This window comes from Buceros rhinoceros, unplaced genomic scaffold (genome assembly GCF_000710305.1).
Source record: "Buceros rhinoceros silvestris isolate BGI_N320 unplaced genomic scaffold, ASM71030v1 scaffold16484, whole genome shotgun sequence".
Taxonomy (NCBI): domain Eukaryota; kingdom Metazoa; phylum Chordata; class Aves; order Bucerotiformes; family Bucerotidae; genus Buceros; species Buceros rhinoceros.
This window is the reverse complement of record NW_010406645.1, coordinates 18961-33882: the sequence shown is the minus strand read 5'-3', so window position 1 is coordinate 33882 and position 14922 is coordinate 18961. Positions and strand designations below refer to the sequence as shown.

The following is a 14922-nucleotide window of genomic DNA, read 5'->3' as shown; positions in this document are numbered from 1 at the left end:
CAACCATGTCCCAACGCGCTGTCTTCCCCGGGGCAGGTCAAACCACTCTGACCAGCCCAGTGCCAGCTCTTAAGAACAACATCTACGTTCCACTAAAGTCCTGCCCATCCTACACGCCACACCAGCGCTTATCTGAGCGGCTTTAAAAACGCTTGCTGCCTCACTCCACCAACCAGCTGAACTGCATTAGGATCCCTCTGACTACGCAGAAAGTTTTCAGTAGACACAAGTAGGACATTTTAGTTTCGTTCTGCCATGCAGATTGCCAGAGGACAGCACTTCCAGAGCCCTTTCTGCAGAGCTCTGTTCTGCGAGAGGATCATGTTATAACGCGGGTCTTCCTCTCTCAACGCTGGAGCCATCTGTTGTCTGCATAGGCAGGATGAGCCCATGTGACAGCCCAGATACCGTGCTACAGCCCGGTGAAGTTACAGGCTGCTAACGCGGAAACAAGGCAACTCAGACTCTTCATGATAGGCAAGATCAAATCATGTTGTAACACATCCCCAGCATGGCAGATTTTAATGCCAGACTGGTACTGAGACCTGTATTTCTACATCTGAATCACTGCAAGGCAACCTGCTGTGTTAACAGAGGAAGAAAGGATGAGAGAGGGTGGGAAGATGGAGACTTTCCCAAACAAACTGGAGCTTGGAAATGTCAGAGGAAAATCCTATGCATGCTTTTTGTGCAATCTGATCAGCAGCTACCCTGAGGTTGAGAGTAACAATCCATTCGTAATTTTAACTACCCTGACGCACAGAGCCAACTTCTCGGTGCCTTTAGGTTTGTTACTTCAACAACTCTCCTGTGAAACCAACTCAAAGTGACACAAAGTGACCCTGGAGGTGTGAACACCTTGCAGCAACCACTCCCTTGTGCAAACACTTTTTGGGCAAGGGACATATACCATCTGCTGAACTTCCTTCTTGCATCCATCCTGTTTGGCCAGCACAGAAAAACCCTGAGCGACTGCACTCGCTCTCAGTTTTGTGTCAGCTTGTCCTTTCTGACTAAATGCCACTTGCCTGCCTACAACAAAGCTTTGTGTGATCTGACAATCAATCTCCTTCGCTGCTAAGCTCTCAAAACACAGGGGGCAATGTGACTGCAGGCAAGCTTCAGTGCAGATGAGTATAAGGTGAAACAGCACCAGCAGAGCAGCTGAAAGCAGATTAAAAACCAGCTCCTTATCCAGCAGGTAGCGAACTTCTGGAGCCTGACGCCAGGTGAGGCTGGAGGCAGGCAGCTTCGGCGGCTTCACTAGGCACTCTGGGAGACTTGCAGGCTTCAGGTTCATAAACAGGCAGTAAAGCGAGCAGGCAGGGACTCACCCTCTAACAGGCAAACCGAATGCAGCAGTTGTGGGTGCTGACAGAGCACCAAGAGGAATAGCCTGCAGGAAGCAGCCAGGCCCACGTGCTCACCCTGAACAGCACATCCCACTGCTGCCAGTGGAGACACCAGCACTTGCTGCATGTGCCCCTGCTCTAACCTGGCAGGGCTTACGCTTACCCCCAGGTCCTTATGCTTCGCCTGTCTGCAGTGTTCAGTCCGACCAAACCCCGGCCTGCTCTTCTGAACAGACGGGAAAAATGAGACCAGCATCCTCTCCCTTGAAGACTGGGGGATAAGCACATTTCTCCTCAGGTAGCGGGCTCTCTCCTGAGACGTCCATCACCCATGTGAATTTGACACAACTTCCATTAAAGCCATGGGTCTTCTTTCCACTGACCGTAGTGGAATCAAGCCCCATATGCTGAATAATCAATCCATTACATCCACCTAGGAGAAAGTCCTTCATGTCTGCAATTCATTTAAACGACCAGAACAAGGGAAGGAGCTGAGCAAAGGAAGAGCTGAAAGAAAAGCCAAGATCATGCAGCGCAATGAGGAAAGCAGTCCTGCAAGACATCCTCGTGATGAAGAAAGAGGCTGTGAGAATAGTTACTCATAAAAGGAGATCAGCTCTTGTCATACCTTCCGCCTCCACCCCACCGCAGCCAGCAGCCTCTCTGATACATCATCGAGGGTATGTTTCTCACTTTAATCGTCTGCAGGCTGGTTGTGTTCTGATTAACGTCTCAGCCCGTACAAGGGATCCCCTGCATCTCACAGACATCTCGGGAGCTGTTTCTTAATCTTCTCTCAGCGTCAGTGCAACTTTTGAGAAGCACCACGGCACTGCTTTTTGTAGGCTTTCAAGTCAGCCTTTCTTTTTAGGTGCCTGCTAAGTCAACTATGAATTTATGGTTACGAATACCACCACTTTCTGCACTTTTATTTGGCTTCATTCACAATTCAAATACAAAACAGAACTTCAAAGTTGAGCAGAAATCCTTTTGCTTCATGATAGCCCAATTCCTTTCCACATTTCTTTTCAAGCATGCAATGACAGGATTAGCTGGGGATTAATTACTTGAAACTCAACCTGCATCTCAGGTCACAGTTTTCTCATATTTTCAGCCTTGAAGACTTTGCTATCAACCAAGTATTTGTCATATGCACCAACAGGTAAGATATTCTTACTTCTACACAAATGTCCAGAGGTCTCAAAACCCAAACAAAAATCCTGCTTACTGTGCAAACTCCAAGCCTCCCACCTCAAGTTACAGTCCTATCCCCAAATGGAAACCAGACTGTTTTCCAAAAATGTCACCTTTAAAGGCACGGAAAAGATCATTCAAAAAAAGCAGTATTCTCTGCTTCCTGTACTGTTTCTTAAAGGCAACTGTTCTTCTGATAAAATACACTTACTCACTGGAGGGTAACCTAAACAATCAAGTTAAATGGGATCTGATTTTTTATTAACCTTTTCCATAAGAATGGTCACGGCCTGGATTAAAACACCTCTGTGCCTACACACTGACTCAGAACTGCCTGCAGAATTTGGTTAGCAGTTGGCAGGACTCGTCTAGGCTGGACGCTTCGTGGAAGCCAGTCATTTGAAGAGAGACTTTTTCAATACAAAATGTCATCTGAATAATCATGGCATGTAAGAAGATCTTCCCTTAATTAAGATATCTCCTGCCACATTATCACCATGGTAAGGACAAATGTTCAAAGTAAAGATGCCTAAAATTTCACTCTGACTTAAGTCATAGAAGCAAACAAAAATTCCTCCAGCCCCTTTTTTAAAGACTTCTGTCCTCCAATCAAGAGGAAACATTCAGGATCATGGCCTAGGTTTAACTGTATTCTATTTATTTATTGCTTTATTTTGTTTATGGATCTTTTCTTGTCCAGTTCATTCCTGTTGTAACAGCAAAACAAAACAAAAACAAGACCAAAAATCCCAGCTCTGCCATTCAGTCTCACTTTCTACAAAAAGCAATCCTGGGCCAAATAAGATCTGTCAGTATCACTCTAAAAACAAGTGACTCTTTGCAAACAGATGTAGGTTATCTATAACAAACTAATAGCCAAAAAAGACCATTATTTTAATTTCATATTGAACCCAGCCTGATGCACATGCCACGAAAGGAGCCAAATTAACTGCACCACCTGCAGGGCACATCTCACTGCTCTGAGAATGAAAAAATCAAGAGCAGGAGAGAAGAGCAAAAAGGAAAGGCAAACCGGGATGACCATAGAAAAATAAACAATAAAGACATCAAGAGAAAGAAAGTCTTAAAAGCAAGTGTTCGAGCACGTTCAAACAGAACCCTGTACTGCGTTAAACACCGTACAAAACCCAGTCACACCAAATTCCCAGCGCCCCACTTGTGAGCTTTGCATCAAATCAAAATAGGCAAGGAAGCTTCTTTGGGGAAATGCTTTTGAACACATGGTGGTGCTGAGGCAAGAATAAGCAGGGTGAAAGCTTTCACGAGAGAGACCTTTGCTTGTGTGAGGGATGTGGGCTACCGCGATTATGTACGTTTTTGCACTTTCACAAAAGGTAAGTATGATCCAGACAGCGCGTGGAAAGAATCCTCCAAGTTGAAATTTTATTGAACATGAAAGACACACTTGCAAAAATCTTTTCATTACCAGTTTAAAACTGGAAATATATAGCTACTACTTAAATGCTCAAAATTAAAACAGAGCTATTGAGTAACAAGTCACTGCCTGTGCAAGAGGTGGGGGCAGAAACGGTGTGTCGCACTACACGCTGTAGATGCCTCCATCAGAAAACCAACTCATCCACCCAGAACACAAACCCAACAAACTGCTGTGTCTGTCACTCTGCTGCCAAACTCTTCCTATGCCACCAGCACCTGACACCCACCACAAAAACACAGGGCTCGCTCCACCTGAATGCATCCCAGCACTTGCTTTGGCACCACCTGCTTGGCCTAAACCTCCTCCACCATCCGCACTTACCTTTCCCTGTCCCCTCCAGCACACCTCATCCACGCTGCTGCCACAGGGCAGCTGCTGCAAACTCCCCATTTAGAAGCCGAGTGCTAGCATCACCTGAAAGGAGAGGCCCCAAGGCCAGTCAAAGCTTGCTGTGAGGTGGTCCTCCAGCACAAGCCTCCCTCAACAGAGCTCTGAGGATGATTAGAAAAGAGCTCAGCATTATCATTACCAGAGCACACTGACTGGAATCTGACTATTGCCACTGCCACAGCATCACCAAAACACTGCATTGAGGATCCAGCCCTGCTACAGCCACAGTTGCTTGCCTGGCTTGTGGGGATTGCAGCACAGGCTCTCTGAAAGGACAGTGTCTCCTGTGGTGGTAGGGAAGACACGTTTTTACCAGTGTAACTCACGGCCAAGTGCATTTTCCTGTCTTCATTAAGGGTTTCCACCAGTGCTGCTACCTTGGAAATCTGCCATCAACAAGCAGGTCAAACCCCTTAGTCTGGGAAAAGCCTCTCTATTGTTTTCTGTCACATGAACAGTTCTTCAGTAACTATGTTTTTTTTTTTGAGAGCAGGGTGTTAGAAAACAATTGACACGAATAAAGGGCTCTCCTTCACCACGGAAAGTAAACTGTATGCTTAGTAAGATGAAATAATTTGGTCCCTGTGGGCCAGAAAACAATAGCCTCACTGTTGCACTTATACCTTGCAAGTTATGTCCTTGCGTCACCCAAAGCAGACTGTAACAAGGACTGCTCCGCAGCTCAGATTCCCTTTAAACCTCTTAGCAAACATCTTTCACCTCTTCAGGTTTCCCTGTTTAGCACAGACATGAATCAGTTGCTCCAGGAAACCTCAATTCCTCCAAGAAAATGAAGGTACCTTTAATGAGGCAGTACTCAGTTCCCTACGTTTCTTACAAATACCCCTAACTTCTACTCTTTATGCCAGGAGTTGAGATGGCATAGCGAAGCAAATAGCATCAACAACTGTGACTGACGTAAAAGGGAGCAACAGCAAGTAGAGCTTTGTCCTCTCTCTCTTCTAGCAGGATGAGAATCTGCTAATTACCTTATTACAGCGTGGGTGGAAAAGGAGTGAACTTCAAATCATCACACTGTTCAACACAGGATTTTCTTTATGGCAAAGAATGAAAAATAACCCCAAACCTAGAATAAACCTTCCTCCCCAACTCCTCCCTTTGTTTACCCCAGGTTTGGGGTTACTTACACAGTGGCACAATATTAAAGATTCCACACACATCTCCATGCCCTAGGGCACAAGCCCGCCTTTAGTTGGCTAGCACTAAGAAACATTTCCTAGAGGCTCAGGATGGTGTTTCTCACATCCTCCTTCCTTTGATCTGTCAAATGAGAGCCACTGCAAGGAAAAAAAATGCTCAATACTATATCCCGCCTCAGTTCTATACTTACTGCTCTCATTTTTATGCATCCTTTTACCACTACTGATGCAGACAAACAGCCGACTGAAGCAGCCAAACAAACCATATAAGGTGTGATGAAATACTCCACGCACACGTTCACCTTGAAGATAAGACAGTAACAACAGAGCACCTGAAACCAGAGTCTTTTTGCAGGTATGCTGCATTATGCCACCGCAGTCAGATGGGTTTTAGCTGTTTCGCTTGCCCCCTTGATAGTCCAAGGCAGAGATTTTTTCTGCTACTGAAGAACTCCCCACCACCACTGTGTAACAGTAGTGGTTAGGGATGTGCAGAACAATAAAAAAACCATTCAGACATCATGGAGAGGACAAAAGGGAAGACTCCTCCACCACACCCTCAGGGGCTCCAGTCCACCATGAGCACAAGGCGCTCTTACCTGTGTGAGTGAGCAAGTGCCGCTGCAGGGAATTTGCCCACGGAAAGACTCGAGGACAGTAAGGACAGGGGATATTTTGCAGGCAGTCTGGGTAAGTGTTCCTCTTCCCTCTAAGCAGCTTATCTTCGACAGTTTCCTTCTCATCCTCACTTGTTCCATTTCTGCCGCTTTCTTCCTTGAAATTGTCAGTGGATTGCAGAAACGGGCTAAATTTATTAGTGTCTGTGGTAGCCAGCATCTTCTCTATGCTGGCAAACTCCCCGCTTGACTCCAGATCCACACCACTGCTAAGTTTAGGCTTGTTTTTTGTTCCTTTCTTTCTACCTCTTTTCTTAGTCAGCCCAGCATCGGCCATGGGAGGCTGCTCTGGATCACATGCCTGAGTCAGGTCGCTGGGCAGGCTCGGGTCTCTCTGAGCAGTGGTCACGATTGTCACTTTTGCTTTGGCATTCCCTGATTTATCACACCCAGTAGAGCTGCTCACTGCCTTGGGACTGGTCTCTGTGGCCTCTGTTTTCAGCAAAGCGGGAGCAGAAGACACAGATGAAATGATCTGTGCAATGGAAGCCAACGGTGGCAGCTCTTTAGTTACTGGAGGCTTTGGCAAGAGAGGTGGCGGTGGTGGTTTAGGCCTCAGGGGTCTCAGCAAGGCAGAATTGCCCAAGAGAGCTGGGGAAATGATTGGGACAGTCAAATGCAATGCACCTTTCAGTGGCTGGGGATCTCTGACAGCCCTGCTTTTCTCCGAGTTCCCAGTGGCACCAAAAACCAAAGGACACTGCAGACAGTTATAGGCTTTATCGCTGTTCCCAGAAGCAGCCAGTTCTTGATTCCTGGCTTCACATGGAACATCATCGTTATCCTTCTTCAGGGCTTTGGGAATGGACAGGTCGATAGGCTCCATGGAACAGTCATAGAGGGACAGGGGAGAAGAGCCAAATAGGTTCTCCTGCTTCACTTGCACAGCACTCAGGTTTTTGCTCTTCTGAGAGAAATCCAATGGCTCCTCAAAATCCATTGGGAAGTTGCCCGCAGGTTCAAGTTTGATGGGAACGTGAGATGATGTTCCAAGCAAGAAGCCGTTTTGTGGCTCCAGGAAAGGCGTCATGGGCTTGTGGTCCATATAAGTGCTGTCCTCCAGTAAAGGAGGGTCTATCTGGCTTTCCTGGGCACTGCAGTCCACTGCTAAGATGTAATTCTCAATCTCCCTTTCTTGCACATGCAAGTGTTGCTTGAGGATATGGTGAATGCAGTTTCTCTTGGCCGAAAATGCTGTGCCACACTCCTTGCACTCAAACGGCTTCTTCTTCTGGCAGCCACTGTGTGTCCTCATGTGAATGCGGAGGGCCCGGTAATGCTTCAGGTCCTCGCCACACAGTTTGCACACAGTGTCTGGGGAACAGAAGGCATCCACCATCTCTGCGGCGTTGCTGGTGACGTATTCGATGTTCTTCTCTATATCCTTCCTGGTCACTTTGAGGTGCTTCTTCCGCAGGTGCCTCTCACAATTGGCTTTCACTGTGAACGGGTAGTGGCAGATTTTACAGATGTAAGGCCTCTCCCCGCTGTGTGTCCGCAGGTGCCGGATTAGCGCTGCCTTGTCAGCTGCAATGTAGTCACAGATGTTGCACTGGTATGGGGAAATACCCAAGTGAGAACGAATGTGAGCTCTCAGGACACCCGAGAAGGCAAACACTTGGTCACAAAAACGGCAGGGGTACAAAACCTTCCTCATGGTTGGGGCTTTCTTGTTCGCTGCCCCTGCGATGATGGCTTTGAGTTCTCCTTCTGTAACCTCCTGCTTGATCTTGGCTTCCATGCTCAGTGGCAGGAGAGCTTCGATGATGCTGTCCTGCTCTAGCTGTGTCTTCATTTCATGCTGAGTTAAAGGCTCTGCTTTGGGTTGGAGGAGCAACTGCGAGGAAGGACTCGATTTGGCTCCTGGCTGGGGGAGGTGAGAGTTGGAGGAGGTCTCCACTGAGTTCTTGATCAGCCTCAGAGGGGGAGGTGGGAGGCTTGGGCTGATGCAGCCAGGGGAGGCTTGCTGGGCACTGATAAGAGGAGGAGGTGTGGAGGTTGTGACAACTGTTCGGGGCGTTACCAAAGGCTTTGGCTTCAGCGGTGGCATATGCTTGAAAATTGACTGGACAGGGACAGAAGGTGCCTTAGAAAGTGGAGGAAGACTGATCTGAGGAGGAGCGGAAGAAGCCATCTTCAAGATCTGCTGAATGTCTGCCAGCTCAATGGCAGACTCACTGGAGATGGGTTTTACCACAATACTGCTGTCGGGCTGGATGATAAAACCCTTCTGGAAAGGCTGCAGCGAGAGGAGTTTTATGTTCTCTTTTGTAGGGGGAAGGACTGAAAATGACCCTCCCATAGAGGCAGCTTCCAGAGGAGAGAGGCTGAGCAGACCGGTGCTGCCAGGTTCCTGAGGTAGGTTACTCTTCAGTGCTCTGAGCCGCATTTCTTGGACCTCATCTTGTGTATTGTTCTCCTGCTTAACAGGTTTGATGTCTTTGGTGTACTGTAGGCCCAAGGATGCCATGAAGGTTTTCTGGTCTGGGTTCTCACCAGGTGGGGTCATGGACTGTGGCTTGTGCTTGTCTCTTCCCTGATCCACCACGTGAGTTTCCACATGCAGTTTGAGTGCTGAAAGCATGGGGAATGCCTTGTTACACGTCTCACAAATAAACCGATGGAAGTCACTGATGCACCTTCGCAAATTTGTTTCACACCAGACCTGCAAGAGATGCAAACTTATTTAGAGTAGACATTTCAAAGTGAAAAGGCATCACATGCTGCTGCAAAGAAGAAAGCAGTTCACTCTGTTTTCCACAGCCCAAGTTAAGGAAGTTCAGAGCAGCCACCACCTATCTGGCGTAGAGAAACTCTTGCTCCACAGCCTTTCATCACCTAAGTGGCAAGTTTAAATTAGGGCTGATTCTCCAAACGTTCTCTTCTACAAAGGCAAACTCCTTCAGAGGACTATTCAGACTCTCACTTTTCTATCCTGAGCTTCCCTTTCAGAAACCTCTCACTTCAGTGACAGAACAGCAGTCTCAGACTATAGGGCAAACTTCAGTAAGCTGCACAGCAAAACTACCTCCCTTAGATTTATTACTACAAAGAAACTAGGAGGAGAGGAGAAAAAAATAAAGGCATCCAAGAAGGCAAAACAACATAAACCAACCAAAGTAATATGCCCCGGAAGCACATGGATGAAACGCAGAGCCCAGTGCGGAAAGGCTTTTGGTGAGTGAAGTCTGATTACATTTATTCTCCCATGAAGAAACCTAAACTCCCAGATGGATTTTATACCTGTCCCTGAAAACAGCCATGAATCGAAATGCTATGTTTAAATGCTACCCATAGTGCTCACATGTTGCAAAGATTCCACACCAAAGAAGAGCACCAGTGCTAAATTAAGTGGAGGGCTGGCAAGATCTTCATATCCTCTGCACACTTTGTTTAGATACTTCACACGTCTTGCCTTGCGGTGCGAGCAAAATTACTACAAAAGGAAAGTCCCGACACTTAAATCCCTTAATAACTTTAAATGTCTGCATTCACTCCAGAAGAAATAAAACCAGGTTTTTAAAAAAGTTCTCTCTTCACCTAATTTTGTAACTTTTACACAAAATCTCTACTAGAGTTACAGAATGACCTACACACTTCCCAGGACCAGCAGCAAATTTCAGGTCTTACCACCTTGCAGCCAAAGAGCTGGAGATCAAGGCTTTAATCCAAGCAGAGTAAGAAAAGTGCAGATGCTGAGTAAGCACAGTCCTGCTGGATTGTGCTGCTGATTTATTTCTTTTTGTTTTCAAACAGATAAGCAGCTTCGTCCAGAGCCAAACTAAGACAGGCAAAGTTTGTCAGAGGGAGGAATAACACCATCCAATAGAAAGCTTTATGGCTCTCAGAAAAATACTTACAGACTGCCTCCCTGCCTTTCCCCAGCCACTGTCCTCAAAGGTGCAAAACCTCCAGACCTCACGTACGGAACATAGTGGAGAGGTGCCTGGGAGCGTTTTGTGAAGACATCACTAAAGATGTCACTGTTTAGTAAGTAAGGTGACTTCCCAAAGCTTTTCACGATAAAATATTTCACACCACAACTACGTGCTTGTTACAGTAAATTAAAATAAATAATGCCTTCCTTACCATGTGTCCTCCCTATTGATTTTAGATGTGTGATGGTTTTGGGAAGGAGAGAACTAACGGCCAGGCTGGAAAGGGCAAGAATCTAATATCACCAAAGTTTTCCTTTAAAATACTTTTGAAATCTTTACACCAATAGTTATCCACTGGAATGCTCCAATATTGTTCAGATGAAAAAAGGAAAGGTAGAAAGTGTTTGAAGCCTACACAGACAGCAGCAATATGCTTTCTGCAACATATTCCACACCCAGTTTCTGCCTCATTAAGGACGAGTCTCTCAATGCCTTCAGACGATACGCGCTCCATCAGCTGGTACCTTAAACCATGAAGAACAGAAAGTACCTGAGAAATGCGGGGGAACTTCCTACAGGAGAAGTCTGTGAATCCCAAGTCGTGGAAGCCTGCCGGAATTGAAGGGTTGTTCTGGATGAAAGGCTTTCCCATGGGATCTCTGGGAAGCTGCTTGTGGATAACTGCATTGTGGCGCAGCAAGCCCCGATGAGTACGGAAGGTAATACAACAGATGTCACACCTGGAAAGGAAAGGAATAACACAGGAATTACCTACTCGCTGCTGCAAGCTTCAGAACCAGCATCCTTCCTGCCTTAGCACAGCCTCCTGCCTCTCGCCCCAGGATACCAAGAACCCGCTAAACGCAAAACAAAAGCCACAGTGCGTCAAAAGCCCATCGCGACAGAAAGCCCATCGCGACAGTCGCTTTCTAGCAGTTTCTGGCTCTGAAGTTCCTGGAAATTTAAAGATTACAGCAGATGAGAACCTAGTGTTCCACGTAGGCGGGCAGCAAAGCGGTAGGTGAGACCTTCTGACAACCTTCCCATTGTTTGGCATAAAGTATTTCAGGAGCTTTACACCATCTCACTTTTACTAAAAAGTACTATTAAAATAAAAGACATTTAAAAAAAATCAGTGACAAGGAGAGACTAAATCAGCCCTAAGTAACAAGCAGCTGCAAATGTATGAATAGCACCTTTTCAACTACTGCTTAAAACACCCCACTGCACACCACTCCAACACCCATGCGTGAATTCTCTCCACACTGCCTCTCCACAAATTTGCACTGATTTTTCTCAAAGCTGTTATGAAAGATACATTGGTTTAAAAGGAAAACTAGTGCTCCTTGAAGGAAAGGAGGGTCAGAGGAGGAAGACCTGAAACAGGTTCAATACCCTGACCCTCGTACACTCCCTTCACAGCCAGTATGCACCACTACCCCCCAAATTCAGAAGCAACATCTTTTCCTACCCACACTTTATTGCTAGGATTTCTTGTTTTTCTTAAGTTCTCAAAGCCCAAATTCAGCTAAACAAAAGCTTCTCACATAAAGAAGGCTTGTGTTATAAAACAAAGGTATTGGAAGTGCAGCTATGCTACAGGCTTCCCAGGGAATGGAGAGCAGTCGGATTTTGTCAGTGAGAATACCAGAAGCACTAGGAGTTTTTCACGCACCTCCCCTGGCCTTAGTTCTTCCCATACCGTCTTCGCCCTCCACATCGAGGAAAAGGACATGTGCCTACTCATTAAAAAAACATCCTGAAACTTCTGACAAAATCCTGAAACCACCCCCTCCCTGTCCTGTCCTGAACAAACTCCCATTGTTGTTCTTTTTATCACTACATAAACTTCCACAGACCTTTTTTATTCCCTGAAGAGATAACCAAGTCACTGCAAAACAATTGGACTCACAGTCTCTGAGTGGTGAAAGAAGCAAGTGTGAAATAGGTGTAACACAACTTGTGTTACCGTGGTACCCAGGAGGCCGGGACATAAATACTACATGCTGGAGGTTTAATCTGTTTTATCTCCTCTGTCAATTCGCTTGCGTCCTACCTTCATAAATATTGCCAGCATAGCTCCTGCATTCCATTAAATACTGAACTTACAAAGCAAAGGTTCACTTAGCAAGGTCTGCTAAATGTGACAACAGTCTCTGGTGGTGGCGGCAGGGAATGCCAACACGCGGTGCTCCTCCAGCGTCACCATCTATAGCTCTCCTCAGCTCACTTGGCAGCACCTATTCTGTGATGCAAAGTTTTCATCTTCAGCGAAAACAGAAACACACAACCACCAAAACTGCTAGAGAAGGAGGGCACTGAAGGGTTAGAGCAGTCACCTGAAGAACTTGCAGGCTACTGAAATAAAATTCCTTCTTAGAGGTGATGAAAACGCTTCGCGTGAAAGCAAGCAGTGCTTCCGGCACACTCCTCCTGGTACGTCACCAAACAGACAACGAGGGCTTGCAAACAATGCACCTGCACTTCAGGAAGCATCGCCAGTGGCCCACCTCTGCTGCAGGGTACAAAGACCCTCACCTCAGGACATCTAGAGGCAGCTCTGGGGTCCCCGATGTGCCTGGCCCCCCCAGGACCTTTTGGTCAAAAAGAAGCTCCTGGCTGAAAAAAACAACATCCAGAAAAATCACAGCTGCCATCTCAGGATGCTGCCACTTCAGGGGATATAACCACACTGTGCCCTGGCTCAGCACCTTCCCCCAGTGTCACAGTGTATAGGATCACACGGGAGCCGGAGCACAGGAGGGACTCGTGGATGCCCTCTCTTCCTCGCACACACCTGTAAAGGCAGCCAAACCTTGCAGAGCTGCAATTCAAACAGCCAGAGAAAAGCCCTCCTCTTCAGGCAGGCTCCCCAGGCAGCAAGTGGGCTCCAGCCACTGCGCTGGCACCTCACGCCCACACCGCAGGCCAAGGACAAGGGAGGTCATTGTGAAGCCACTCCTGATGCTGAGGAGTGTCCTCGCCTTGGAGGTCTCTCAGGCTCTGCAGACCTCACTTGGGCTTGTCAGTCTCCCCTATGGACACAAGCTATTTAAATACACAGCCTGCTCGCCCAAGGACGTGCGCGATGGCTTCTTGTGCGTGTGTGCGTTTCTGCTGAGTCCTCTCTCCCTCCCCTCAAGCAGGACGGCAGTCCAAGTCTCTCCCAAATGACATGACTTGAGCTTTGAATACACTCAGCAGTGCAGATGTAGATATGGATGCGTACCTCCTCCAAAAAAAACATACAGGTACCAAGCTTCGAAACTGAACTAGTTAAGGCAAGCATCATGCTACACTGACTAAGGCTTGTGTTCATCCGAAATGGAGTAGGCTGCCGTGCCTAACAACGCATTAACTGGAAGCCTTATTTTTTTTAAGGAAGCCTAACCAGTAGTGTCTCTGTTTCGTCATCAGTACCATTCTCCACCTTTAAGCAGTGTCAATGCCTACAGTATTTCTAAGTCTAAAACTGCCGTCTAAGAAGAACAAAAGAAAGGAATCCTAGGTGATATGAACATTTTTTCATCTTGCTTAAATTGCTTTAAAAAAGTTAAGCAGTTGTTGAAAGTCAGAAAAGTCCAGTGTATCAAATAAAGCATCTGAAACATATGGTAATACTTTTGCTCATGATGAACTTCAGAAAAAAAAAAATCAAACCAAAACACCCCCCTTACAATTTCACAAGTCTGCTCATGTGCCATGCCAAGTCAAACAGGGATGGCAGGGCTGCAGAGAACAGGGGTGGGAAGTGGTTCTGAGGCTGCTAGCAGAACAGGCAGAGCAGTGGCTCAACACCTGAGCAGAGATGAAAGCACTCTGCTTGCAAGGTAAGTTTCCAGATGTTGCAAATAAAAGCTGCTATAATATCATGTGATTGCTAGCCTTGGCCACAGTTTTCCATTTCTTTATAAATACGATTACAGAGCAGAGAGAAGAAAGCCATTCAGTTCCAAGCACGGAGATTCAATTATGAGTAAAAAGGAAAAAACCTGTTTTTAGCAGCTCGGACCGCTTTAAAATGACCTTCATTCTCCCGTGACTTTTGTTTCAGAGCCATCCATACCTGTACAATCCAAACGCAACGTTAGGGCTCTGGCTCGCTGGCAGAGGTGCCCAAAGGAACGTGGAGGGAAAACAGAGCTGCCCAAACACAGAATCCAAATCAAAATGTAACTGCGAGACCAGTGCAACGACCAGGCTCACCTTGGTGCTCAGGCAACACATCAGACCAGGCAAGTTGGTTTAATTATTACTACACCAGTGCACCGATTTCTTTTTTTTTTTTGCAGGTAAGGTCTCTGTGTAAAAACACACCATTAAAGAGTTTTTTACTATAGATAAGTCAGTATTCTTGAAATCTGAGTGCTAATTAGGATATAAAAGCATTTTAACGGGCTTTAAGAAACAGTCGATGCTTTGTGCAGCTTACTGAAGAGACAAGCCAGAATTTGCTACTTTTATGGCAAGCAGCACCCATGCAAGGGGAGTTTACATAAGTGATGCCTGTTGCCCTGCATTACACCCTCCTCTGAGCCAACTCCAATTTGTCAGCAATGGAAATAGCTTTTTTCTTTAAGAAAAGGAAAGACGTTGTAGCAAGGAAATTCTGAGCCAAATTTTAAGCAAAATTATTCAGTCTTGATTTTGATTAAGGGTTACGCAACCAAACATTCAATCCTTCTAAATTTTATACTCCAGTAGTCAAGATGTAAATGCCAAATATTTACATCCATCATTCTGTTACCAAGAAATTAAACAAACACTATGCTCTGCATTACCAAGACTGGGGATGGGAACGGGAAAGAGACA

General features: G+C 46.3%; 1 protein-coding gene across 1 annotated transcript in view; it reads right to left on the bottom strand.

Moving 5' to 3' along the window:
- Window positions 1-14922, bottom strand: part of RREB1 (ras responsive element binding protein 1) — a gene marked incomplete at its 5' end in the record, with an annotated part of 36390 nt that overhangs the window by 11031 nt on the left and 10437 nt on the right. The window contains 2 exons of the mRNA XM_010134206.1: window positions 6155-8897; window positions 10661-10850. Of these exons, the coding sequence (XP_010132508.1) occupies window positions 6155-8897; window positions 10661-10850 (2933 nt within the window). The remainder of the gene's footprint in view (window positions 1-6154; window positions 8898-10660; window positions 10851-14922) is intronic.